Genomic DNA, 27,871 nt, shown 5'->3' with positions numbered 1-27,871 from the left:
TTAAACGATCATCTCACCCCGCTTGGGATGAAATATCCTCCGACAACCATGTCTTCTTGAGTGATTCGCCCATTCCCGGGAAGAACAGGAAACATCCTGTGAGGAACAGAGAGAGGGAATTCCTTGTTTAAGGTCTGGTGGTTTCCCCGTTTCAATTCCAAGCTGATATAAAAGTTGGATAACTTCTTCGGTAAGGGGAACTGGTCATCACCAGATCCTTGAACAATGACTGGCTGTATCTAGTTTAGTTTATTGTCACATTCATAAGTGATAGGAGCAGAATGAGGCCATTCGGCCCATCAAGTCTACACCACCATTCAATCATGGCTGATCTATTCCCTCCCTCCTAACCCCATTCTCCCGCCTTCGCCTCATAACCTCTGACACCCGTACTTAGAAACAAAGAAACATAGAAAATAGGTTTAGGAGTAGGCCATTCGGCCCTTCGAGCCTGCACCGCCATTCAATATGATCATGGCTGATCATCCAACTCAGTATCCTGTACCTGCCTTCTCTCCATACCCCCTGATCCCTTTAGCCACAAGGGCCAGGAATCAGGTACTAATCAGGAATTTAAGGATAGCGGAGTCAGGGGGTGTGGGGAGAAGGCAGGAACGGGGTACTGATTGAGAATGATCAGCCATGATCACATTGAATGGCAGTGCTGGCTCGAAGGGCCGAATGGCCTCCTCCTGCACCTATTGTCTATTGTCTATTATCTATCTCTGCCTTAAATATACCCATTGACTTGGCCTCCACAGCCTTCCGTGGTCAATGAATTCCACAGATTCACCACCCTCTGACTATAGTCACGTGCACTGAAGTACAGGGAAAAGATTTTTTTGTTGCGTGCTATCCAGTCAGTGGAATGACTATACATTATTACAATCAAGCTGTCCACAGCGTAGATGCAGGACAAAAGGAATAATGTTTAATGCAAGATAAAGTCCAGTGAAGTCTGATTAAAGATAGTCCGAAGGTTTCCAATCAGGTAGATGGGAGGTCAGGGCCACTCACTAGTTGGTGATAAGACGGTTCAGTTGCCTGATAACAGCCGGGAAGAAACTGTCCCTGAATCTGGAGGTGTGCGTTTTCACACTTCTGTACCTCTTGCCTGATGGGAGAGGGGAGAAGAGGGAGTGACCGGGGGTGAGACTGGTCCTTGATTATGCTGCTGGCCTTGCTGAGGCAGCGTGAGGTGTAGATGGAGTCGGTGGAAGTGAGGTTGGTTTGTGTGTGATGGTCTGGGCTGCGTCCACAACTCTCTGCAATTTCTTGTGGTCTTGGATGGAGCTGTTCCCAAACCACGCTGTGATACGTCCCGATAAAATGCTTTCTACGGCCCATCTGTATCAGTAGGTATCACTGGAATTTAGAAGGATGAGAGGAGATCTTATCGAAACGTATAAGATTATTAAGGGGTTGGACACGTTAGAGGCAGGAAACATGTTCCCAATATTGGGCGAGTCCAGAACAAGGGGCCACAGTTTAAGAATAAGGGGTAGGCCATTTAGAACGGAGATGAGGAAAAACGTTTTCAGTCAGTGAGTTGTGAATCTGTGGAATTCACTGCCTCAGAAAGCAGTGGAGGCCAATTCTTTGAATGCATTCAAGAGAGAGCTAGATAGAGCTCTTAAGGATAGCAGTCAGGGGGTATGGGGAGAAGGCAGGAACGGGGTACTGATTGAGAATGATCAGCCATGATCACATTGAATGGTGGTGCTGGCTCGAAGGGCCGAATGGCCTCCTCCTGCACCTATTGTCTATTGTAGGGGACGTGCTGAACCTCCTATGCCTTCTAAGGGAAGGGGTGGCGTTGGTGAGGTCTTATGGCCATTGCTTCGATATGGGAGGTCCAGGACAGGTTGCTGGTGATATTAATTCCTAGAAACATGAAGCTTTCATCCATCTCCACATCAGCGCTGTTTGATTTCTTTCCAAATGCCAACGGGAACTGAAAGCCTCTGCTCAAAGTAAACCGACGCAAAGGTGGAAAGAGGCTATTAACTGGGATCAGAAACTGCCTGAAACAACCAGCAGGTCAGGCAGCATCTATGGAAATGGATAACTTCAACGTTTTTGCAGAAATTCATGAAGTGCTGGATTAACTCAGAGTGCAAGGCAGCATCTGTGGAGGGAAAGGATGGGCCAAGTTTTGTTCGGGACCCTTCATTGTACTTTGAGGAGATTTCCCAGTGGAACAGTTAAATGGACATGTGTCTGAAGAAGGGCGGCACTGGCTGGTTAGCACGCAGCAGAAGCTTTCACTAGATTAGTTTCAGTTCAGTTTAGAGACACAGTGCGAAAACAGGCCCTTCGGCCCATCGAGTCCGCACCGATGGACGATCCCCACACACTAACACTATCCTACACACACCAGGGGCAATTTTACATTCATACCAAGCCACCTAACCTACAAACCTGTACGTGGTTGGCACGGTGGCGCCGAGGTTAGAGTTGCTGCCTTGCAACCCTTGCTGCGCCAGAGTGGTAGGTTCGATCCCGACTACGGGTGCTGTCTGTAGGGAGTTTGAACGTTGTATTTATTTATTTTTTTAGAGATACAGCGCGGAAACAGGCCCTTCGGCCCACCGAGTCCGCGCCGCCCAGCGATCCCCGCACACTAACACTATCCTACACACACTAGGGACAATTTTTACATTTTACCCAGTCAATTAACCTACATACCTGTACGTCTTTGGAGTGTGGGAGGAAACCGAAGATGTTGGAGAAAACCCATGCAGGTCACGGGGAGAACGTACAAACTCCGTACAGACGGCGCCCGTAGTCTGGATCGAACCTGAGTCTCCGGCGCTGCATTCGCTGTAAGGCAGCAACTCTACCGCTGCGCCACCGTGACCGCCCCTGTGACCCCTGTGACCTGCGTGGGTTTTCTCCAACGCTCCAAAGACGTGCAGGTTTGTAGGCTAATTGGTTTGGAATTTTTTTTTAATCGTCCCTAGCGTGTGCAGGGTAGTAAAGAAAACTGCAGACGCTGGTTTAAATCGAAGGTTGACACAAAATGCTGGAGTAACTCAGCGGGTCAGGCAGCATCTCGGGAGGGAAGGAATGGGCGACGTTTCGGGTCGAGACCCTTCTTCAGACCCTTCTTCAATATGCAGGGTAGTGTTCGTGCGCTGCTCGGCGTGGACTCCTAGGGGGAAGGCAGGAACGGTGTACTGATTGAGAATGATCAGCCATGATCACGTTGAATGGCGGTGATGGCTCGAAGGGCCGAATGGCCTCCTCCTGCACCTATTGTTTATTGTCTATTGACTCGCTGGGCTGAAGGGCCTGCAACTCAAAACTGACCTAAACTAAATTAAGTGTGGAAAGGAATGAGGAACAATCTATCAAAGAAGAGGGATAACTTTATTGGGTTACAAACTGCTCAGGCAAGGTAAGGTAAAACAAAATTAAGTTTGACACGAGGAACTGTGATCATACTAAGGGTCTTTAAGTTGGAGTTGCTTCCTGGTGGACTCACAGGTGGGGTAGAGAGTCAGGTTTGAAAAGACAGACATGGAAACATAGAAAATAGGTGCAGGAGAAGGCCATTCGGCCCTTCGAGCCTGCACCGCCATTCAATATGGTCATGGCTGATCATCTAGAATCAGTACCCCGTTCCTGTTTTCTCCCCATACCCCTTGATTCCGTTAGCCCCGAGAGCTAAATCTAAGTGCATGACAGAGAGGTAAGTGTGGGCGTTAGACACAACGCTGGCAATTGGCGAACAAGCAGCTAAGATTGGATGATTTAAGTAACACAGTAATGCAGGAAATTGCAGAGTTGTGGACGCTGCCCAGACCATCAGGCAAAACCACCCTCCCTTCCTTAGACTCCATCTACACCTAGGGTTGCCAACTACCTCACTCCCAAATACGGGACAAGGTGACGTCACCGCCCCGCGCCCCGTGTGACCTCACCCAGCCAGCGACCACGTGCTCCCGCTCCCGGGGCCGGGAGGCGGGTTGCTATGCAACCTCCGTTAGGCGATCACACTCGGCCCCGCTCCCCGAACGCACTCCGTAAGCCTACACTGTCCCGGCCGACAGGCCCAATACGGGACAAGGGCGGTCCCGTACGGGACAAACCAACTTAGCCCAATGTGCGGGATGTCCCGACTAATACGGGACAGTTGGCAACCCCTAGTTGGGCGCCATCTTGGACGTTTGACCATTTCTGTGCAGGATTTTGTCCAGATTTCGTAGAAGAAGGTAACGATGTTACAGATGGAGTTTACCTCAGTGTTTCCTTGAGGACACAGCGGAGCTGGGGCAGTTTGTGCAGGTCCTGAGCCGTGGGTGTAGCATCTTGCCCCAGGTTCTGCAGGATCTCCTCATACACAGTCCTCTGGACCTCAGGGTACCTGGCCAACAGGTACGTGCTCCAGGACAACGTGAACGAGGTCTGTGGAAACCAAGCGCACCTCAGTCGGTCAGTCAGCTATTCGGGTTTTGGTTTAGGGGCAGATAGAAACATAGCAGGTAGGTGCAGGAGGAGGCCATTTGGCCCTTCGAGCCAGCACCGCCATTCATTGTGATCATGGCTGATCATCCACAGTCAGTAACCCATGCCTGCCTTCTCCCCATATCCCTTGATTCCACTGGCCCCCAGAGTTCTATCCAACTCTTTTAAATTCATCCAGTGAATCGGCCTCCACTGCCCTCTGTGGCGGAGAATTCCACAAAGTCACAACTCTCTGGGTGAAAGAGTTTCTTCCCACTTCAGTTTTAAATGGCCTCCCCTTTATTCTTAGACTGTGTGGCCCCTGGTTCTGGACTCCCCCCAACATTGGGAACATTTTTTCCTGCATCTAGCCTGTCCAGTCCTTTTATAATTTTATATGTCTTTTGGGGCCACAGTCTAAGAATAAAAGGGAGTCTATTTATAACTGAGATGAGAAAAAACTTTTTCACCCAGAGAGTTGTGAATTTGTGGAATTCTTTGCCACAGAGGGCAGTGGAGGTCAAATCACTGGATGAATTTAAAAGAGAGTTGGATAGAGCTCTAGGGGATAGCGGAATCAAAGGATATGGGGAGAAGGCAGGAACGGGGTACTGATTGAGAATGAACAGCCATGATCACAATGAATGGCGGTGCTGGCTCGAAGGGCCGAATGGCCTCCTCCTGCACCTATCTTCTCACCTCAGTTTTAAATGGCCTCCCCTTTATTCTTAGACTGTGTGTGGCTCCTGGTTCTGGAATCCCCCCAACATTGGGAACATTTTTTCCTGCATCTAGCTTGTCCAGTCCTTTTATAATTGTATACGTTTCTAATGAGATCCCCTCTCGTCCTTGTGCGGAAACAGGCCTTGCACATTCGGGAACAGCTCCATCCAAGACCGCAAGAGATTGCAGCGAATTGTGGACGCAGCCCAGACCATCGCTCAAAGCGACCTTTCTTCCATTGACTCCATTTATGCCTCACGCTCTTTCCTTGACCCCCCCCGCCCCCCCCCCCTTTCCTTGACCCCCCCCCCCCCCGTCAGGCTAAAGGTATGGAAGTGTGAACACGCACAGTTCCAGATTCAGGGACAGTTTCTTCCCAGCTGTTGTCAGGCAACTGAATCATCCTACCACAACCAGAGAGCAGTGCTGAACTACTATCTACCTTTTTGGTGACTCTTGGACATCCCTAACCAACCTGAAGAAGGTAGTAGACACAAAAATGCTGGAGTAACTCAGCGGGACAGGGTAGCATCTCCGGAGAGAAGGAACGGGTGACGTTTTGTGCCGAGACCCTTCTTCAGACTGGAGTCAAGAGGAGAGGGGAAACGAGAGATGAAGACGGACGGTGATGGTGGAGAGACAGGGAATGTAGTTTGAAATAAGCAACTTTGGCAGAGTCGAACTGAAAAATAAATGTTATAGGTTTACTCTAGTTGCAGCTTGACTGTGAAAAGTAGAGAGGGGAAGGGGAAAAAACACTGCAGATAAGGGCATCGACCGAAACGTCACCCATTCCTTCTCTCCAGAGATGCTGCCTGTCCCGCTGAGTTACTCCAGCCTCTTGGGTCTATCTTGCATCACTGGACTTTACCTTGCACTAAACGTTATTCCATTGTCTTGTATCTATACACTGTAAATGGATCGATTGTAATCGTGTGTTGCTTTCCGCTGACTGGTCAGCACGCAACAAAAGCTTTTCACTGTACCTCGGTACACGTGACACTAAACTAAACTGAACTGGCTAACACTATCCTACACACACTAGGGACAATTTACACTTACACCCAGTCAATTAACCCTCAAACCTGCACGTCTTTGGAGTGTGGGAGGAAACCGAGGGTCTTGGAGAAACCCCACGCGTTCCTGAAGAAGGGTCTCGACCCGAAACGTCACCCATTCCTTCTCTCCCGAGATGCTGCCTGACCTGCTGAGTTACTCCAGCATTTTGTGAATAAATCGATTTGTACCAGCATCTGCAGTTATTTTCTTATACGTACAAACTCTGTACAGACAGCACCCGTAGTCGGGATCGAACCTGGGTCTCTGGTGGTACAAGGCAGCAACTCTACCTCTGCGCCACCGTGCCAACCACGTACAGGTCTGTCGGCTAGGTGGCTTGATATAAATGTGAAATTGTCCCCAGTGTGTGTAGGATAGTGTTAGTGAGTGGGGATCGCTGGTCGGTGCGGATTCGGTGGGCCGAAGGACCTGTTTTTGCCCTATATCTCTAAACTAAACTAAAACTAATCCAGTGAAAGCTTTTGCTGCATGCTAACCGGTCAGTGGAAAGACTCTGCATGATTACATTCAAGCCGTTCACAGAGTTCAGATACAGGATAAAGGGAATCCTTTATCTGAAAGGAAGCATGCAGGTACAGCTGGCAGTGAAGAAAGCTAATTGCATGTTGGCCTTCATGACAAGAGGAGTTGAGTCTAGAAGCAAAGAGGTCCTTCTGCAGTTGCACAGGGCCCAAGTGAGACCGCACCTGGAGTACTGTGTGCAATTTTGGTCTCCAAATTTGAGGAAGGACATTCTTGCTATTGAGGGAGTGCAGCGTAGGTTCACTAGGTTAATTCCCGGAATGGTGGGACTGTCATATGTTGAAAGACTGGAGCGACTGGGCTTGTATACACTGGAATTTAGAGGGATGAGAGGGGATCTTATCGAAACATATAAGATTATTAAGGGATTGGACACGCTAGAGGCAGGCAACATGTTCACTATTCTGTATGTTTCAATGAGATCCCCCCCTCCTCCTTCTAAACTCCAGCAAGTGCAGGGCGGCACGGTGGCGCAGCGATAGAGTTGCCGCCTTACAGCGAATGCAGCGCCGGAGCCCCGGGTTCGATCCCGATTACCGGTGCTGTCTGTACGGAGTTTGACCGTTCTCCCCGTGACCTGCGCCAGTTTTCGCCAAGATCTTCGGTTTCCTCTCACACTCCAATGACGTACAGGCATGTAGGTTAATTGGCTTGGTGTAAATGTAAAAATTGTCCCCAGTGGGTGTAGGATAGTGTAAGCGTGCAGGGATCGCTGGTCGGCGCGGACCCGGTGGGCCGACAGGTCCCGTTTCCGTGGTGAATCTCGAAACTAAACTAAACTACAGGCCCAGTGCCGTCAAACGCGCGTCAGTTACCGTATCGACCCCAGCCAGCAGCAGCTCGGTCATGTTGGCGTAGATCTCCTCCAGGGTCATCTCCTGACTGACCAGGAGATGGGTCAACAATCCACCGCGGACCTCTTCTCCGCGCTCCGACTGCTGCTTCAACTGAGCCACCTTCCTGTTCACGTGGACCTCGCCTGGTCGTCGAAGGGCGAGGGTGAAGGGGGGGGGGAAGAGACAAGAAAATTGGCAAAGCGAATGAAAAGTTTAAAGCTTGTTTTGTTATCACCTGCGCCAACATCCTGCGAAAAGCTTTCATGGTGTGCTACCCAGTCAGTGGAAAGGCAACACACGATTACAATTGAGCCGAAGATCGACCCATCAAGTCTACTCCGCCATTCAATCATGGCTGATCTATCTCTCCCTCCTCACACCACTCTCCTGCCTTCTCCCCATAACCCCCGACGCCTGTACTAATCATCTACAGTATTTATCTCTGCCGTACAAAATATCCATTGACTTGGCCTCCACAGCCGTCTGTGGCAAGGAATTCCACAGATTCACCACCCTCTGACTTCAGTGGAAAAGAACAGCACAGGAACAGGCCCCTTGGCCCACAATGTCCACGCTGAACATGATGTGAAGGCAAGCCAATCTTCTCCGATTCATGTGATCCAGATCCCTCCGCTTCTTGCAAATCCGTGTGCCCATTCAGAAGACGATTTAGACAATAGACAATAGGTGCAGGAGGAGGCCATTTGGCCCTTCGAGCCAGCACCGCCATTCAATGTGATCATGGCTGATCATTCTCAATCAGTTCCCCGTTCCTGCCTTCTCCCCATACCCCCTGACTCCGCTATCCTTAAGAGCTCTATCTAGTTCTCTCTTGAATGCATTCAGAGAATTGGCCTCCACTGCCTTCTGAGGCAGAGAATTCCACAGATTCACAACTCTCTGACTGAAAAGGTTTTTCCTCATCGTAGTTTTAAATGGCCTACCCCTTATTCGTAAACTGTGGCCCCTTGTTCTGGACTCCCCCAACATTGGGAACATGTTTCCTGCCTCTAACGTGTCCAACCCATTAATAATCTTATATGTTTCGATAAGATCCCCTCTCATCCTTCTAAATTCCAGTGTATTTTGGGCGGTCACTGTGGCGCAGCGGTAGAGTTGCCGCCTTACAGCGAATGCAGCGCCGGAGACCCGGGTTCGATCCCGACTACGGGCGCCGCCTGTACGGAGTTTGTACATTATCCCCGTGACCTGCGTGGGTTTTCTTCGAGATCTTCGGTTTCCTCCCACACTCCAAAGACGTACAGGTATGTAGTAGGTTAATTGGCTTGGTAAATGTAAAAATTGTCCCTAGTGGGTGTAGGATAGTGTTAATGTGCGGGGATCGCTGGTCGGCGCGGACCCGGTGGGTCAAAAGGGTCTGTTTCCACGCTGGATCTCTAAACTGAACTAAACAATTAACCCACAAACCTGTACATCTTTAGAGTGTGGGAGGAGACCAGAGCACCCAGAGAAAACTCACGCAGGTCACGGGGAGAACGTACAAACTCCGTACAGACAGCACCCGTGATCAGGATCGAACACGGATCGCTGGCGCAGTAAGGCAACAACTCTACCGCTGCACCACCCTCAGTGCTGTGTGTGAAAAAACATTTCTATTAAGCCATTTACACAGAGAGGATAAAGGGACTTGGGCCAAATGTGTACAGGACCGTGGTGAGACCACATCTGGAGTACTGTGTGCAGTTTTGGTCTCCTAATTTGAGGAAGGACGTCCTTGCTATTGAGGCAGTGCAGAGTAGGTTCACGAGGTTAATCCCCGGGATGGCGGGACTGTCAAATGAGGAAAGATTGGAAAAACTGGGCTTGTATTCACTGGAGTTTAGAAGGACGAGAGGGGATCTTATAGAAAAGTATAAAATTATAAAAGGACTGGACAAGCTAGATGCAGGAAAAATGTTCCCAATGTTGGGGGAGTCCAGAACCAGGGGCCACAGTCTAAGAGTAAAGGGGAGGCCATTTAAAACTGAGATGAGAACAACTTTTTCACCCAGAGAGTTGTGAATTTGTGGAATTCTCTGCCTCAGAAGGCAGTGGAGGCTAATTCACTGGATGAATTTAAAAGAGAGTTAGATAAGAGCTCTAGGGGCTAGTGGAATCAAGGGATATGGGGAGAAGGCAGGCACGGGTTACTGATTGTGGATGAACAGCCATGATCACAATAAATCATGTGCTCGAAGGGCTGAATGGCCTCCTCCTGCACCTATTTTCTGTTTCAAATGGAACTAGTGTGGAGAGGACATGTTGGACTAGCTTGGATGGGGCATCTTGGTTGGCAGGGAGGAGTCGGGCCGAAGGGCCTGTTTCCGTGCTGTACGACGCTCTGACCCTGACAAGGCGACCATTGCTTACTGAATCGGAAAAGTCCGTCCCAGGATCGGCAGAACTCGTCCCATGGCCTGGGAATGAAAGGCCGGAGCCACTTGGGAATGGCTCCCGCGTACATGGTGGTCTTGAACATGCTGAACATCAGCTCCAGGGCTTCCATGTACTCCTTGGTCTCCCGCCGGATCTCCTTCTCCAGGCAGCCCAGGCGGGCTTCGAAAAGGACGGTGGCAACACCTGCATGTGGAGAGAGGAGACCTCCGTCATCAGGTAGGGGTCGGGGAAGGCCGAGGATGCGAACACGGGGCCTGTGCTACGCGGAGAGGCTGGGCAGGCTGGGACTCTCTCTTCCCTGGAGCACAAGAGGATGGGCTTATACCAAGCCAATGAACCTACAAACTTGCCTGCCTTTGGAGGAAACCGAAGATCTCTTGCTATTGAAGGCGTGCAGCGTAGGTTTACTAGGTTAATTCCCGGAATGGCAGGACTGTCATATGTTGAAAGACTGGAGCGGCTAGGCCTGTATACACTGGAATTTAAAAGGATGAGAGGGGATCTTATCGAAACGTATAAGATTATTAAGGGGTTGGACACGTTAGAGGCAGGAAACATGTTCCCAATGTTGGGGGAGTCCAGAACCAGGGGCCACAGTTTAAGAATAAGGGGTAGGCCATTTAGAACTGAGATGAGGAAAAACCTTTTCAGTCAGAGAGTTGTGAATCTGTGGAATTCTCTACCTCAGAAGGCAGTGGAGGCCAATTCTCTGAATACATTCAAGAGAGAGCTAGATAGAGCTCTTAAGGATAGCGGAGTCAGGGGGTGTGGGGAGAAGGCAGGAACGGGGTACTGATTGAGAATGATCAGCCATGATCACATTGAATGGCGGTGCTGGCTCGAAGGGCCGAATGGCCTCCTCCTGCACCTATTGTCTATTGTCTACCGCTGCGCCACCGAGCTGTTTTCTGAGGAAGCATCTCACCTTCCATTGCGAACTTGAAGAACAATTTGTTCACGTCGGCCACGGTCTGCGAGCTGCCGTCTTTCATGCACCGCACCCTTTTGATCAGGTCGCCGGCGACCGCGGTCATCCCGTCCGAGAGCGCGGCCACGTCCCTGGGCTTCATGATGCGCTGCTTCAGCACGTTCCTCATCTTCAGCCACTCCTCGCCCTCCCTGAAATGAACAGCAGCACCGCTGTGACCTGAGCCAGAGAGACCAGGAGGATCCCAGGTTAATACCTGGGCCAGTGGCTCAGTCACGGTCAGGGTTGCCAACTGTCCCATATTAGCCAGGACATCCCGTATACTGGGCTAAATTAGTTTGTGCCCTTGTCCCGTATTAGGCCCGGGAGGCGCTGTAGGCCCGGACACTGTAGGGCCGGACACTGTAGGCCTGAGGGCCGCTGTAGGCCCGGACACTGTAGGCCCGGACACTGTAGGCCTGGACACTGTAGGCCTGAGGGCCACTGTAGGTCCGGACACTGTAGCCCTGGACACTGTAGGCCTGAGGGCCACTGTAGTTCCGGACACTGTAGGCCCGGACACTGTAGACCTGAGGGCCGCTGTAGGCCCGGACACTGTAGGCCCAAGGGCTGCTGTAGGTCCAGACACTGTAGGCCCGGACACTGTAGGCCTGGGGGCCGCTGTAGGTCCGGACAGTGTAGGCCCAAAAGCCTCAGCGCCGCCTAGTGGAGATTGCGTAGCAACCCGCCTCCCGGCACGGGCGACCGCCATTGGTGGAGCGGGAGCATGTGGCCGCTGGCTGGGTGAGGTCACGTGGGGCGCGGGGCGGTGACGTTACCTTTTGTCCCTTATTTGGGAGTGAGAAAGTTGGCAACCCCTAGTCACGGTTCAGCCATCACTGCATCCATGCATGGGCTGATTAAGGGTAGTTAGGGCGGTTTTGTACATGGGAGGTTGTGCCTCACAAATCTGATTGAGTTTTTTGAAGACGTGACCAAAAACGGTGGATGAGGGCAGAGCTGTAGTATATATGGACTTCAGCAAAACATTCGACAAGGTTCTGCATGGTAGGCTGCTCTGTAAGGTGAAGATCATAAGTGATAGGAGTAGAATTAGGCCATTCAGTCCATCAAGTCTACTCCGCCATTCAATCATGGCTGATCTATCTCTCCCTCCTAACCCCATTCCCCTGCCTTCTCCCCATAACCTCTGACACCTGTTAAATCGTATGTGAGAGACAGATGAATGGATAGAAAATTGCCTTCATGGAAGGAAGCAGAGGGTGATGGTGGAAGGTTGCTTCTCGGACTGGAGACCTGTGACTGGGGGTGTGCCTCAGGGTTTGTTGCTGGGTCCGTTACTGTTTGTCATCTATATCAATGATTTGGTTCAGAACGTACATGGCATGATTAGCAAGTTTTCTGATGATACAAAAGTGGGTGGTTTTGCGGATAGAGAAGATGGTTGTCAAAGATTACAGCAGGATCTGTAAGTCAAGTGAAGTTTATTTGTCACATACACATACACGATGTGCAGTGAAATGAAAGTGGCAACTCCTGCGGATTGTGCAAAAAAAATAAATTACAGTTTGCAAAACAAAAAAGAATTACAGTTACAGCATATAAATTAAAGTTAATACAGAGAAGACAAAATTTAGTCCCTGTAGTTATAAAAGTTAACAGTCCTGATGGCCTGTGGGAAGAAACTCTGTCTCATCCTCTCTGTTTTCACAGCGTGACAGCGGAGGCGTTTGCCTGACCGTAGCAGCTGGAACAGTCCGTTGCTGGGGTGGCAGGGGTCCCCCATAATGTTGCTGGCTCTGGATCTGCACCTCCTGATGTATAGGTCCTGCAGGGGGACGAGTGTAGTTCCAATTGTGCGTTCTGCCGAACGCACTACTCTCTACAGGGCCTTCCTGTCCTGGGCAGAGCTGTTCCCAAACCAGACTGTAATGTTGCCGGACAGGATGCTCTCTACAGCCCCAGAGTAGAAGCAGCTGGGCTGAGGAATGGTTAATGGAATTTAAGATGGAGAAATGTGAGGTGTTGCATTTTGGAAAGTCTAACATGGGCAGGAGCTACATAGCAAATGGTAGGGCTCTGGGGGCTGTTGTGGAGCAGAAGGATCTAGGCGTGCAGGTGCATAGTTCCTTGAAGGTGAATAATGTGGTCAAAAAAAGCTTTTGGCACATTGGCCTTCATTATTCAGAGTACTGAGGATAGGGGTTGGGAGATTATGTTGCAGTTGTACAAGACGTTGGTGAGGCCGCATTTAGAGATGTTCACTTCTGGGCACCATGTTAAAGGAAAGATGTTGTCAAGTTGGAAAGGTTACAGACAAGGATATTGCCAGGACTAGAGGGTGTGAGCTATAGAGAGAGGTTGAGTAGGCTCCTGCAAAGCAGGAGGGTGAAGGGTAATCTTACCCAGGTGTATAAAATCATGAGAGGAATAGATCGGGTAGAAGCACAGAGTCTTTTGCCCAGAGTAAGGGAATCGAGGACCCGAGGACAATGGTTTAAGGTGAAAGGGAAAATATTTAATAGGAATCTGAGGGGTAACCTTTTCACACCAAGGGTGGTGGGTGTATGGAACGAGCTGCCGGAGGAGGTAGTTGAGGTTGGGACTATCACGACATTTAAGAAACAGTTAGATAGGTACATGGATAGGACAGGTTTGGGGGGGATATGGACCAATCGCGGGCAGGTGGGACTAGTTGTAGTCGAGACATGTTGGCCGACATGGGTAAGTTGGGCCGAAGGGCCTGTTTCCACATTCTGTGGCTCTGGGACTCTGTAGCTCTATGTCTCTGTGTCTCTGTGACTCTGTGTCTCTGTGTCTCTGTGTCTCTGTGGCTCTGTGGCTCTGTGGCTCTGTGGCTCTGTGGCTCTATGTCTCTGCGTCTGTGCGTCTCTGTGGCTCTGTGGCTCTGTGTCTCTGTGACTCTGTGACCCTGTGTCTCCGGGACTCTGTGACTCTGTGGCTCTGTGGCTCTGTGGCTCTATGACTCTATGACTCTGTGTCTCTGTGACTCTGTGTCTCTGTGTCTCTGTGTCTCTGTGACTATGTGGCTCTGTGTCTCTGTGACTGTGTCTCTGTGTCTCTGTGGCTCTATGTCTCTGTGTCTCTGTGTCTCTGTGACTGTGTCTCTGTGTCTCTGTGACTGTGTCTCTGTGTCTCTGTGTCTCTGTGTCTCTGTGTCTCTGTGTCTCTGTGTCTCTGTGTCCTGTGTCTATGTGACTATGTGTCTCTGTGTCTCTGTGTCTCTGACCTGTGTCTGTGTGTCTCTGTGTCTCTGTGTCTCTGTGGCTCTGGGACTCTGTGTCTCTGTGTCTCTGTGTCTCTGTGACTGTGTCTCTGTGACTATGTGGCTCTGTGTCTCTGTGACTCTGTGTCTCTGTGACCTGTGTCTCTGTGTCTGTGTGTCTCTGTGTCTCTGTGTCTCTGTGTGACTCTGTGTGACTCTGTGTGACTCTGTGTCTGTGTCCCTGTGTCTCTGTGACTCTGTGTCTCTGTGACTCTGTGTCTCCGTGACTCCGTGTCTCTGTGGCTCTGTGGCTCTGTGACTCTGTGGCTCTGTGTCTCTGTGGCTCTATGAGCGGCCCATGCCTGCCCCGGCTTCTACTTACGCAGATATAAGCCCCAGGGCCCGTCCACGTAGTTGCCTGTACTCGTGCCACGACTCCATGTTGGCCCGTTGGGGTGACCTGCCTTCAGCTCTCAGCACCTGTGCCACCATGTCCTGGTCGGCGATGGACACCACAAACTGCGGTCCGAAGTGCGACTTAAAGATCTTGCCGTACCGCTGCGCGTGCTGTAGCTGCAAGACAAATAAGCGGTAGGTCGGGGCGGCACGGTGGCGCGGCACGGTGGCGCGGCGGTAGAGTTGCCGCCTGACAGCATGGGGCATCAACAGATGCACCATAGAAGACTATCCCCTACTCCCAATTCCTCCGTCTACGCCGCATCTGCGCCCGGGATGAGGTGTTTCACACTAGGGCGTCAGAGATGTCCTCATTCTTCAGGAAACGGGGCTTCCCCTCTTCCATTATAGATGAGGCTCTCACTAGGGTCTCTTCTACATCCCGCAGCTCCGCTCTTGCTCCCCCTCCCCCCACTCGCAACAAGGACAGAATCCCCCTCGTTCTCACCTTCCACCCCACCAGCCAGCGGATCCAACAAATCATCCGCCAACATTTCCGTCACCTACAACGGGACCCCACCACTGGCCATATCTTCCCATCCCCTCCCCTCCCTGCGTTCCGCAGAGACCGTTCCCTCCGTAACTCCCTGGTCCACTTGTCCCTTCCTACCCAAACCACCCCATCCCCGGGCACTTTGCCCTGCAACCGCACGAGATGCAACACCTGTCCCTTTACCTCCCCCCTCGACTCCATCCAAGGACCCAAACAGTCTTTCCAGGTGAGACAGAGGTCTCACCTGCACCTCCTCCAACCTCATCTATTGCATCCGCTGCTCTAGATGTCAACTTATTTATATCGGCGAAACCAAGTGCAGGCTCGGCAATCGTTTCGTTCAACACCTGCGCTCGGTCTGCGTTAACCAATCTGATCTCCCGGTGGCCGAGCACTTCAACTCCCCCTCCCATTCCCAGTCTGACCTTTCTGTCATGGGCCTCCTCCAGTGCCATAGCGAGGCCCACCGGAAATTGGAGGAACAGCACCTCATATTTCACCTGGGCAGCTTGCAGCCCAGTGGTATGAACATTGACTTCTCCAACTTTAGATAGTTCCTCTGTCCCTCTCTTCCCCTCCTCCTTCCCAGATCTCCCTCTATCTTCCTGTCTCCACCTATATCCTTCCTTTGTCCCGCCCCCCTGACATCAGTCTGAAGAAGGGTCTCGACCCGAAACGTCGCCCATTCCTTCTCTCCTGAGATGCTGCCTGACCTGCTGAGTTACTCCAGCATTTTGTGAATAAACACCATAGAAAGCATCACGCGGATTGCGTGAAGGCGGCACGGTGGCGCGGCGGTAGAGTTGCTGCCTTGCAGCTCCAGAGTCCCGGGTTCCATCCCGACTGTGGCCGCCGTCTGTATGGCGTTTACACGTTCTCCTTGTGTCACCGCGTGGGTTTTCTGGTTCCCACCCACTCTCCATTAATTGGCTTCGGTAAAATTGTAAATGTTCCTTAGTGTGTAGGATAGTGTTGGAGGACAGGGATGGTCGCTGGTCGGCGCAGACTCGATGGGCCGAAGGGCCTGTTTCTACTCTGTATCTCTATAAAGTCAGGGGTTGTGGGGAGAAGGCAGGAGAATGGGGTTAAGAAGGAAAGATAGATCAGCCATGATTTGAATGGCAGAATAAACTTTGATGGGCCGAATGGCCTAATTCTACTCCTATCACCTATGAACTTATGAAGTGTAATGTTTTTTTTAATGAGATTGTCAGAAGGGTCCGAAGTCTTGCATTTTTGGACTAGTTTAATTTAGAGATTCAGCGCGGAAACAGGCCCTTCGGCCCACCAGGTCCGCGCCAACCAGCGATCCCCGCACACTAGCACTATCTTACGCACACTGTGGACAATTTTACAATCATACCAAGCCAATTAACCTACATACCTGTACGTCTTTGGAGTGTGGGTGGAAACCGAAGATCTCAGAGAAAACCTACGCAGGTCACGGGGAGAACGTACAAACTCCGTACAGACAGCATCTGTAGTTGGGATCGAACCTGGGTCTCCCACGCTGTGAGGCAGCAACTCTACCGCTGCGCCATGTCTTTATTAATAGTCCAAGTTCCCCAGTCCATGTTTTTTTCTCCATGGTAAAAACAGAGATGCACTCAATGAGAACTTTGCATTTTTGCATTACGATGGTTATCCGGAATTAGTTGTTAATTTTTTGTTAGATTATTGTATGTATATTGAAATAGACTTAACTCTTGAGCCAAACGCAAAGTGCTGGAGTAACTCAGTGGGTCAGGCAGCATCAAACCACCCACAGTGTACAGAAGGAGCTGTCTGAAGAAGGGTCTCGACCCCGAAAAGTCACCCATTCCTTCTCTCCTGAGATGCTGCCTGACCTGCTGAGTTTTGTACCCAGCATCTGCAGTTATTTTCCTACACCATCCACAGTGTACAGATACAGGGTATGTTGCTTAGTGCAAGCTAAAGTCAAAGGCTTGCATTCAAGAGAGAGCTAGATAGAGCTCTTGAGGATAGCGGAGTCAGGGGGTATGGGGAGAAGGCAGGAACGGGGTACTGATTATGGATGATCAGCCATGATCACATTGAATGGTGGTGCTGGCTCGAGGGGCCGAATGGCCTACTCCTGCACCTATTGTCTATTGTCTTTCAAAGTCAAGACAAGGGCTCTCGAAAAGCCTTTGACAAGGTCCCACACAAGAGATTAGTGTGCAAAATTAGAGCACATGGTATTGGGGGTAGGGTATTGACATGGATAGAGAACTGGTTGGCAGACAGGAAGCAAAGAGTAGGAATTAACGGGTCCTTTTCGGAATGGAAGGCAGTGACTAGTGGGGTGCCGCAAGGCTTGGTGCTGGGACCCCAGTTATTTACAATATACATCAACGATTTAGACGAGGGAATTAAATGTGGCATGTCCAAGTTTGCGGATGACACAAAGCTGGGTGGCAGTGTGAACTGCGAGGAGGATGCTATGAGGCTGCAGGGTGACTTGGAAAGGTTGGGTGAGTGGGAAGATGCATGGCAGATGCAGTATAATGTGCATAAATGTGAGGTTATCCACTTTGGTGGCAAGAACAGGAAGGCAGATTATTATCTGAATGGTTAATTCCCGGAATGGCGGGACTGTCGTATGTTGAAAGGCTGGAGCGATTGGGCTTGTATACACTGGAATTTAGAAGGATGAGGGGGGATCTTATTGAAACATATAAGATAATTAGGGGATTGGACACATTAGAGGCAGGAAACATGTTCCCAATGTTGGGGGAGTCCAGAACAAGGGGCCACAATTTAAGAATAAGGGGTAGGCCATTTAGAACGGAGATGAGGAAGAACTTTTTCAGTCAGAGAGTGGTGAAGGTGTGGAATTCTCTGCCTCAGAAGGCAGTGGAGGCCAGTTCGTTGGATGCTTTCAAGAGAGAGCTGGATAGAGCTCTTAAGGATAGCGGAGTGAGGGGGTATGGGGAGAAGGCAGGAACGGGGTACTGATTGAGAGTGATCAGCCATGATCGCATTGAATGGCGGTGCTGGCTCGAAGGGCTGAATGGCCTACTCCTGCACCTATTGTCTATTGTCTATTGTGTCAGATTAGGAAGAGGGGAGGTGTAACGAGACCTGGGTGTGCTTGTACATCAGTCACTGAAAGTATGCATGCAGGTTCAGCAGGCAGTGAAGATGGCTAATGGCATGTTGGCCTTCAATGCGAGAGGATTTGAGTTTAGGAGCAAGGAGGTCCTACTGCAGTTGTACAGGGCCCTGGCGAGACCGCACCTGGAGTATTGTGTGCAACTTTGGTCTCCTAATTTGATTGCTATTTACATTATTGCTATTGAGGGAGTGCAGCGTAGGTTCACGACGTTAATTACCGGAATGGCGGGACTGACGTATGATGAAAGAATGGGTTGACTGGTCACTGGAATTTAGAAGGATGAGAGGGGATCTCGCCATCGACACCGGCGACTGTGCAATCCTGCAATTCTCTCTATACATGCTCCCCCTTGGCCAAATCATTCAAAGGCACGGCATTTCTTTCCACTGCTATGCCGATGACACTCAGCTTTACCTCCCCCTGAAACCCAACAACCAGTCAAATTTAAACAGCCTCTTACACTGCCTTGAGGACATAAAATGTTGGATGGCACAGAACTTCCTCCAATTAAATGAGAGCAAGTCTGAGGTCATCCTATTCGGCCCCCCCCCGACTCCATCAAATCGATAACAGGCAGTCTTGGAAGTCTATCCTGCCTAGTCAAACCGCATGTCAAAAACCTCGGCATGATATTTGACTCTGCATTAAAATTTGATAAGCAAGTCAACACTGTGGTAAAAGCCAGCTTCTTCCAACTTCGAACCATAGCTAAAATCAAACCTTTCCTCCAATTCGACGACACAGAAAAAATCATTCACGCTTTCATTTCCTCCCGCCTAGACTACTGCAACTCCCTATACACTGGGATCAGCCAATCAACCCTGTCCCGCCTGCAACTGGTCCAAAACGCCGCAGCGAGACTCCTGACGGGTACCCGTAAAAGGGACCACATCACCCCGATTCTGGCCTCTCTCCACTGGCTCCCTGTACGGTACAGAATCAACTTCAAGCTCCTCCTATTCACGTATAAAGCCCTAAATGGACATTCCCCCCCCACATCAAAAATCTTCTAACCCCCCTCTCTAACTCCAGGTCCCTCAGGTCGGCCGACTTGGGGCTACTCACTATCCCGCGGTCTAGGCTTAAGCTCAGGGGTGACCGCGCTTTTGCGGTTGCAGCTACTAGACTGTGGAACAGCATCCCTCTCCCCATCAGAACTGCCCCCTCCATCGACTCCTTTAAGTCCAGGCTCAAAACCTATTTCTACTCCCTAGCGTTTGAGGCTCATTGAGGAGGCGCTGTGAATTGTTTCATTTTTTTTCCTTAGTACCAAATCAGATGTACAGCACTTTGGTCAACGTGGGTTGTTTTTAAATGTGCTATACAGATAAAATTGACTTGACTTGACTTGACTATAGAAACATATAAAATTCTTAAGGGATTGGACAGGCTGGATGCAGGCAAAATGTTCCCGATGTTGGGGGAGTCCAGAACCAGGGGTCAAGGTTTAAGAATAAGGTTTGAGATGAGGAAATACTTTTTCACCCACAGAGTTGTGAATCTGTGGAATTCTTTACCACAGAAGGAAGTGGAGGTCAATTCACTGATGTTTGCAAGAGAGTTACATTTAGCTCTTAGGGCTAAAGGAATTAAGGGATGTGGGGTAAAAGCAGGAACAGGGTACTGAATTTAGATTTCAGCCATGAGTGGCTCGAAGGGCCGAATGGCCAACTCCTGCACCTATTTTTCTATGTTTCCAAGTCCAGTAAAGTTCCGATTAAAGGTAGTTCGAGGGTCTCCAAAGAGGTAGATGGGAGGTCAGGACCGCTCTTTAATTGGTGATAGGATGGTACAATTGCCTGATAACAGCTGGGAAGAAACTGTCTCTGAATCTGGAGGTGTGCATTTCCACACTTCTGTACCTCTTGCCTGATGGGAGAGGGGCCTAGAGGGGGTGGCCGGGGTGAGACACGTCCTTGATGATGTTGCTGGCCTTGCCGAGACAGCATGAAGTACAGATGGAGTCAATGGAAGGGAAATAGAGGTTAGTTTGCGGTGATGGGCTGGGATACTTCCACAATTCTCTGCAATCTCTTGCCCGTTGGGAGAGGGGAGAAGAGGGAATAGTCTGGAGATTGCAGATGCAGGATTCTTCAGCAAGGAAAAAACTCACAGGCTGCTGGAGGAACTCGTAAGAGTCATGGAGTGTCATCGAGGAGTGATACCGTGTGGAAACAGGCCCTTCGGCCCAACATGCCCACACAGCCCAACGTGTGTCAGCTACACTAGTCCCACCTGCCTGCGTTTGCCCCATATCCCCCCAAACGTGTCCTATCCATATACCGTACCTGTCTAACTGTTTCTTAAATGTTGGGATAGTCCCTGCCTCAACTACCTCCTCTGGCAGCTCGTTCCATACACCCACCACCCTTTGTGTGACTAAGTCAGATTCCTATGAAATCTTTTCCCCTTTACCTTAAACCTATTGTACGTCCTCTGGTCCTCGATTCCCCTACTCTGGGCAAGAGACTCTGTGCATCTACCCGATCTATTCCTCTCGTAATTTTATACAGCTCTACAAAATCACCTCTCATCCTCCTGCGCTCCAGGGAATAGAGTCCCAGCCTATTCAAATCTTCCGATTGACTGAGAAGGTTGTTGGCTGCAACCTTCCCCCCCCCCCGCCCCCATCGACGAACTGTACACTGCAAGGGCCAGGAAGCGAGCGGGCAAGATCATCTCTGACCCCTCTCACCCTGGCCACAAACTCTTTGAAGCACTTCCCTCTGGAAGGCGACTCCGGACTCTCAAAGCAGCCACAGCCAGACATAAAAACAGATTTTTTTTCCGTGAGTAGTAGCTCTACTCAACAACAAAAAGTCTCTCGCCTTTTTTTTGTTCTGGTTTATTTCACTCGCGTGTTTAAACCGTAATGTTGTATTCTTAATGTATTAATGTTTTATGCTTTATTCTTAATTGTTTACTGTATTGTATGTTCATGTTGTTACTTGCGAGCGGAGCACCAAGGCACATTCCTTGTATGTGTACATACTTGGCCAATAAACTTATTCATTCATTCATTAATTCAGCCTCCCCCATAAGTGGGTCAATAGACAATAGACAATAGGTGCAGGTGGAGGCCATTCGGCCCTTCGAGCCAGCACCGCCATTCAATGTGATCATGGCTGATCATTCACAATCAGTACCCCGTTCCTGCCTTCTCCCCATACCCCCTGACTCCGCTATCCTTAAGAGCTCTATCTAGCTCTCTCTTGAATGCATTCAGAGAATTGGCCTCCACTGCCTTCTGAGGCAGAGAATTCCACAGATTCACAACTCTCTGACTGAAAAAGTTTTTCCTCATTTCAGTTCTAAATGGCCTACCCCTTATTCTTAAATTGTGGCCCCTTGTTCTGGACTCCCCCAACATTGGGACCACGTTTCCTGCCTCTAACGTGTCCAACCCCTTAATAATCTTATACATTACGATAAGATCTCCTCTCATCCTTCTAAATTCCAGTGTACACAAGCATAGTCGCTCCAGTCTTTCAACATACGACAGTCCCACCATTCCGGGAATTAACCTAGTAAACCTACGCTGCACGCCCTCAATAGCAAGAATATCCTTCCTCAAATTTGGAGACCAAAACTGCACATAGTACTCCAGGTGCGGTCTCACTAGGGCCCTGTACAACTGAGCTCTATCTAGCTCTCTCTTGAATGCATTCAGAGAATTGGCCTCCACTGCCTTCTGAGGCAGAGAATTCCACAGATTTACAACTCTGACTGAAAAGTTTTTCCTCATCTCCGTTCTAAAGACGGAGGCGCAGGCAAGGGTGTTTCGGGCCGAGACGTTTCTTCAGACTCAGGGGAGAGGGAGCCTTGAGATATGGAAGGGTAAGGTGTGAAAACACCAAATCAAAGCAGATGCCGAACAGGAAACGTAGAATGGTTCATTGTTGGCTGAGGGGAAGGTGACAATACGGCGTACAGTCAGATGTTTAATCAGGAGCACAGTAGAACTAGTTGGAGAACTAGAATAGGGGAGGGACAGAGTGAGGGGGAAAGGTAACAATGAACCATTCCACATTTCAATAGACAACAGACAATAGGTGCAGGAGGAGGCCATTCGGCCCTTCGAGCCAGCACCGCCATTCAATGTGATCATGGCTGACCATTCTCAATCAGTACCCTGTTCCTGCCTTCTCCCCATACCCCCTGACTCCGCTATCCTTAAGAGCTCTATCTAGCTCTCTCTTGAATGCATTCAGAGAATTGGCCTCCACTGCCTTCTGAGGCAGAGAATTCCACAGATTCACAACTCTCTGACTGAAAAAGTTTTTCCTCATCAGCTTATTTCCTCATCCTTATCAGCATCTGCTTTGATCTGTCGTTTTCACATCTTACCCTTCCATATCCCTTCCATATCCCTCTCCCCTGAGATCTCCACCTGAAACGTCACCCATTCCTTCTCTCCAGGGATGCTGCCTGTCCCGCTGAGTTACTCCAGCACTTTGTGTCTTTTTTTTTGGAAGATGGGGGGAGGTCAGGGGAGGAGGAGGAGGGGGAATGAAAGGTCAAAAAATGAAAATAATAACAGAACCTAATTTGAGGAAGGACGTCCTTGCTATTGAGGCAGTGCAGCGTAGGTTCACGAGATTAATCCCCAGGATGGCGGGACTGTCATATGAGGAAGGATTGGAAAGACTGGGCTTGTATTCACTGGAATTTAGAAGGATGAGAGGGGGATCTTATAGAAACGTGTAAAATTATAAAAGGACTGGACAAGCTAGATGCAGGAAAAATGTTCCCAATGTTGGGGGGGAATCCAGAACCAGGTGCCACAGTCTAAGAATAAAGGCGAGACCATTTAAAACTGAGATGAGAAAGAACTTTTACACCCAGAGTTGTGAATTTGTGGAATTCTCTGCCACAGAAGGCAGCAGAGGCCAATCCACTGGATGAATTTAAAAGAGAGTTAGATAGAGCTCTAGGGGCTAGCGGAATCAATGGATACGGGGAGAAGACAGGCACGGGTTACTGATTGTGGATGATCAGCCAAGATCACAATGAATGGCGGTGCTGGCTCGAAGGGCCAAATGGCCTCCTCCGCACCCACTCGGAAAGTGAAGAGGCAGTCTTACAAAGTTTAAATGAATCTTAAACTTTTTCCTATGTACTAAAAAAAACCCAAGTCAATGTGAGGGAACGGATAAGTCATCGCAGAACATATGGAAACACTGATGTAGTCAATGGAGTCTTTGTCTCAGTTAGGGATCACTCAAAACACACACACACACACACATTTTTGTTCCCCTGCTAGTTAATTTTCTAGACCATTCAGTAGATTAACTAACGCATTGTGCGTGCGTGTACTAGTGCAACATTAGTGACACCACACACACACACTAATATATATTTTTCTTCCAGTTACTAGATTAAATTACATACCATGTGTGGGCTTTGTACAACATTGGCGATACCAAGCACGCGAATATTGTTTTCTCCCAGTTAATTTTCTAGACAAGTTAGTACATTAAACACACTGTTTAGTGCATTAGTACAGAATTTTGTGCATTAGTACAAAATTGGCGATATCACACACACACACACACACACACACACACACACACACACGCGAGAATATTGATTTCTCCCAGTTAATTTTCTAGACAAGTTAGTACATTAAATAACACATTGTGTGTGCACTAGTACAAAATTGGCGATACCACACACACACACACACACACGAGAATATTGATTTCTCCCAGTTAATTTTCTAGACTGATTAGTAGATTAAATTATACATTCTGTGGACTAATGCAAAATTCACAACACCACACACACACAAATATTTTCCCCAGTTAATTTTCTAGACTAATTAGAAATATCACATTGTGTGTGTGCCAGTACAAAATTGGAGATACTACGTACGCACAAATATATTTCCCTCCGGTGAATTTTCTAGACAACTCGGTGGATTAAATAACACATTTGCACACACAAGTACAAAACTAACATTAAACTAAAGTTGGTGACGGTTATTTTCTTCTCCCACTGAATTCTCTGGACTACTGAGCAGATTAAATAACACATTTGCGTGCACAAGTACTAAAGTAAAACAGAAAACTAAACTAAACTAAAGTTGACACCACACACAACCACTCACTCACACACACACTCACCCACACAATCACTATCACGCTCACACACACAATCACTCACTCAAACACAATCATACTCTCACACACACAATCATGCTCACTCTCTCACAATCACTCAGACACACACTCTCTTGCACTCTCACTCACACACACTCACTCTCTTGCACTCTCACACTCTCTCACTCACACACACTCTCACCCACAATCACACATTCACACACACTGTCTCTCACACACACTCTGTTACACTCTCTCACACACACTGTCTCTCACACACACTCTGTTACACTCTCTCTCACACTCTCACACTCTCTTACACTCTCACTCACACACACAATCTCTTGCACTCTCACACTCTGTTACTCTCTCTCACACACACTCTCTCTTGCACTCTCACACACACTCTCACCCACTCTCTTACTCACACACTGTCACACACACTGCTACTCTCTCTCACACACACTCACACACACTGTTACTCTCTCTCTCACACACACTCTCACACACACACTCTCTCACACACACACTCTGTTACTCTCTCTTACACACACTCTTACTCTCTCACACACACTGTCTCACTCTCTCTCTCACACACACTCTCTTACACACACTGTTACACACGCTCTCACACACACTGTCTCTCACACACACTCTCTTACACTCTCTCTCACACACACGCGCGTTTGGTCAGTGACTTTGAGACTTACTTGTATGTCGTGTATTCTGCTGAACCCGTCTCTCCAGAAGAACTCCACGAAGTTACTCAGCGTGCTGGGTCCGGGCATATCGGACAGGCTCTTGGCCGCCCGTGGTGTTGGTGTTGGTGTTGGTGTTGGTGCGGTCGGTGGCGACCTGTCCCGGGACATCTCTGTGTCCTTTGTCCATCTCAGCCTGGCCGCTGTGTCCCTGCTGGGCATTGGCACCGCTCCTGGGACACGAACCAGCGCCTTCATTGCTCCCACTCTCAACCACGCACCCACCCCAGACATCACCTCCCCCTTCTCAATGCAACCACCCCTCCTACCTACTTTTATTTTCTGAAAGAGAGAGAGAAAGAGAAAGAGAGAGAGAGAGAGAGAAATAGAGAGAAAAATGGGGGGAGAGAGAAAGAAAGAGAGGGAGGGAGAAAGAGATAGAGAGAGAAAGAGAGAAAGAGAGAGAGAGAAAGAGAGAGAGAGAGAGAGAGAGAGAGAGAGAGAGAGAGAGAGAAAGGGGGAGAGAAGGAGAAAGAGGGGGAGAGAGGGAGAGAGAGGGAAAGAGGGAAAGAAAGAGAGAGGGAGGGAGAGAGAGAAAGAGAGACAGAGACAGAAAGAGAGGGAGAGAAAGAGAGAGAGATAGAGAAAGAGAGAGAGAAAGAGAGAGAGATAGAGAAAGAGAGAGTGGGAAAGAGGGAGGGAGAGGGAGAGAAAGAGAGAGAGAGAAAGAGAGAGAGATAGAGAGAGAGAGAGGAAAAGATGGAACGAAAGAGAGAGAGAGAAAGAGTGGGAGAGAGAGAAATAGAGAGAGAAAGAGGGAGAAAGGGAGGGAGAGAGAGAGAAATAGAGAGAGAGAGAGAGAGAGAAAGAGGGAGAGAGAAATAGAGAAAGAGAGAAAAATGAGGGGAGAGAGAGGAAGAAAGAGAGGGAGAGAGATGGAGAGAGAAGAAAGAGAGATAGAGAGAGAGAGAGATAGTGAGAGAGAGAAAGAGGGAGAGAGAGAAAGAGAGAGAGAGAGAAAGGGAGAGAGAGAGAGAGAGAAAGAGAGGGAGAAAGAAAGGGATAGAGAGAAAAAAGAGAGAAAGAGAGAGAGAAAGGGAGAGAGAGAAAGGGAGAGAGAGAGAGAGAGAGCGGGGCCCACGTGTTGGGAACCGGTCACTCTCCTGGTCGTTCGTGGGATCAAGCCCGGAGCACAACCTTGTAGCGAGAACACGTCTCTCTTGGGCAGCTGAGCTCACAACCCACCCACCCAGCGCTCTGAGTCTGATCAAGGGTCTCGACTTGAAACGTCACCCATTCCTTCTCACCAGAGGTGCTGCCTGACCCGCTGAGTTACTCCAGCATCTTGTGCCTCTCTTCGTATCAATAGAAACGTAGAAAATAGGTGCAGGAGGAGGCCATTCGGCCCTTCGAGCCAGCACCGCCATTCATTGTGATCATGGCTGATCATCCACAATCAGTAACCCGTGCCTGCCTTCTCCCCACATCCCTTGATTCCACTAGCCCCCAGAGCACTATTTAACTCTCTCTTAAATCCATCCAGTGATTTGGCCTCCACTGCCCTCCGTGGCAGAGAATTCCACAAAATTCACAACTCTCTGGGTGAAAAAGTTCCTTCTCACCTCAGTTTTAAATGGCCTCCCCTTTATTCTTAGACTGTGTGGCCCCTGGTTCTGGACTCCCCCAACATTGGGAACATTTTTCCTGCATCTAGCTTGTCCAGTCCTTTTATAATTTTATATGTCTCTATAAGAGATCCCCTCTCACCCTTCTAAACTCCAGTGAAGACAAGCCCAGTCTTTCCAATCTTTCCTCATATGACAGTCCCGCCATCCCAGGGATCAATCTCGTGAAATGGCCTACCCCTGCAATAAGGGGTAGGCCATTTAGAACTGAGATGAGGAAAAACCTTTTCAGTCAGAGAGTTGTGAATCTGTGGAATTCTCTGCCTCAGAAGGCAGTGGAGGCCAATTCTCTGAATGCATTCAGGAGAGAGCTGGATAGAGCTCTTAAGGATAGCGGAGTCAGGGGGTATGGGGAGAAGGCGGGAACGGGGTACTGATTGAGAATGATCAGCCATGATCACATTGAATGGCGGTGCTGGCTCGAAGGGCCGAATGGCCTCCTCCTGCACCTATTGTCTATTGTCCAATGTGGTACTGGTGAGTCTCATTGTCTGTAACTCATTTTCACCCAGACCACAACTAACAATGGCCTGTTTCCTTCATCATCATTACTGTTCAGCATATCTTCTTTCATTTATTCCACATCTCTTGATATTACCATTTCCCTTTCCCCTGACTCTCAGTCTGAAGAAGGGTCTCAACCCGAAACATGAGCTATTCCCCCTCTCCAGAGATGCTGCCTGACCCGCTGAGTTACTCCAGCTTTTTGTGTCCATCTTCGGTTTAATAATAATAATAATATAATAATAATAAATGTTATTTGTCATATGTAGGGTTGGCACAGGGTTAACGGTACAATGAAATGTATTTGACAAGACAATGGGTCACCTCAGCAGTAATATTCCAAGGATAAATAAGATTTTAAAAAATGACATTAATAAGGTAAAAAGACAATATTAAAAATAGGTAAAAAGACGATATTAAAAATAATCAACATATATATATATGATTTGAAATTTACATGATTTATTTACATCGGCGAAACCAAGCGCAGGCTCGGCGATCGCTTCGCTCAACACCTGCGCTCGGTCCGCGTTGGCCAAACTGATCTCCCGGTGGCCGAGCACTTCAACTCCCCCTCCCACTCCCAGTCTGACCTTTCTGTCATGGGCCTCCTCCAGTGCCATAGTGAGTGAGGCCCACCGGAAATTGGAGGAAC

The 27,871-nt window shown here is 49.2% G+C and overlaps 1 protein-coding gene across 1 annotated transcript in view; it reads right to left on the bottom strand.

Annotated features, from left to right (window-relative positions):
* The window catches only part of cyp27c1 (cytochrome P450, family 27, subfamily C, polypeptide 1), a 32,283-nt gene extending 6,962 nt beyond the window's left edge, over positions 1–25,321 (bottom strand). Inside the window, exons 1-7 of the mRNA XM_078404368.1 lie at positions 25,040–25,321; positions 14,544–14,734; positions 10,933–11,126; positions 9,981–10,190; positions 7,590–7,753; positions 4,244–4,410; positions 18–96 (exon numbers count right to left, since the gene is read on the bottom strand). Of these exons, the coding sequence (XP_078260494.1) occupies positions 18–96; positions 4,244–4,410; positions 7,590–7,753; positions 9,981–10,190; positions 10,933–11,126; positions 14,544–14,734; positions 25,040–25,321 (1,287 nt within the window). The remainder of the gene's footprint in view (positions 1–17; positions 97–4,243; positions 4,411–7,589; positions 7,754–9,980; positions 10,191–10,932; positions 11,127–14,543; positions 14,735–25,039) is intronic.
* Positions 25,322–27,871: the final 2,550 nt, after the last annotated feature.

Source organism: Rhinoraja longicauda, chromosome 8 (genome assembly GCF_053455715.1).
Source record: "Rhinoraja longicauda isolate Sanriku21f chromosome 8, sRhiLon1.1, whole genome shotgun sequence".
NCBI lineage: Eukaryota > Metazoa > Chordata > Chondrichthyes > Rajiformes > Arhynchobatidae > Rhinoraja > Rhinoraja longicauda.
This window is presented reverse-complemented; position numbering and strand designations above follow the sequence as displayed.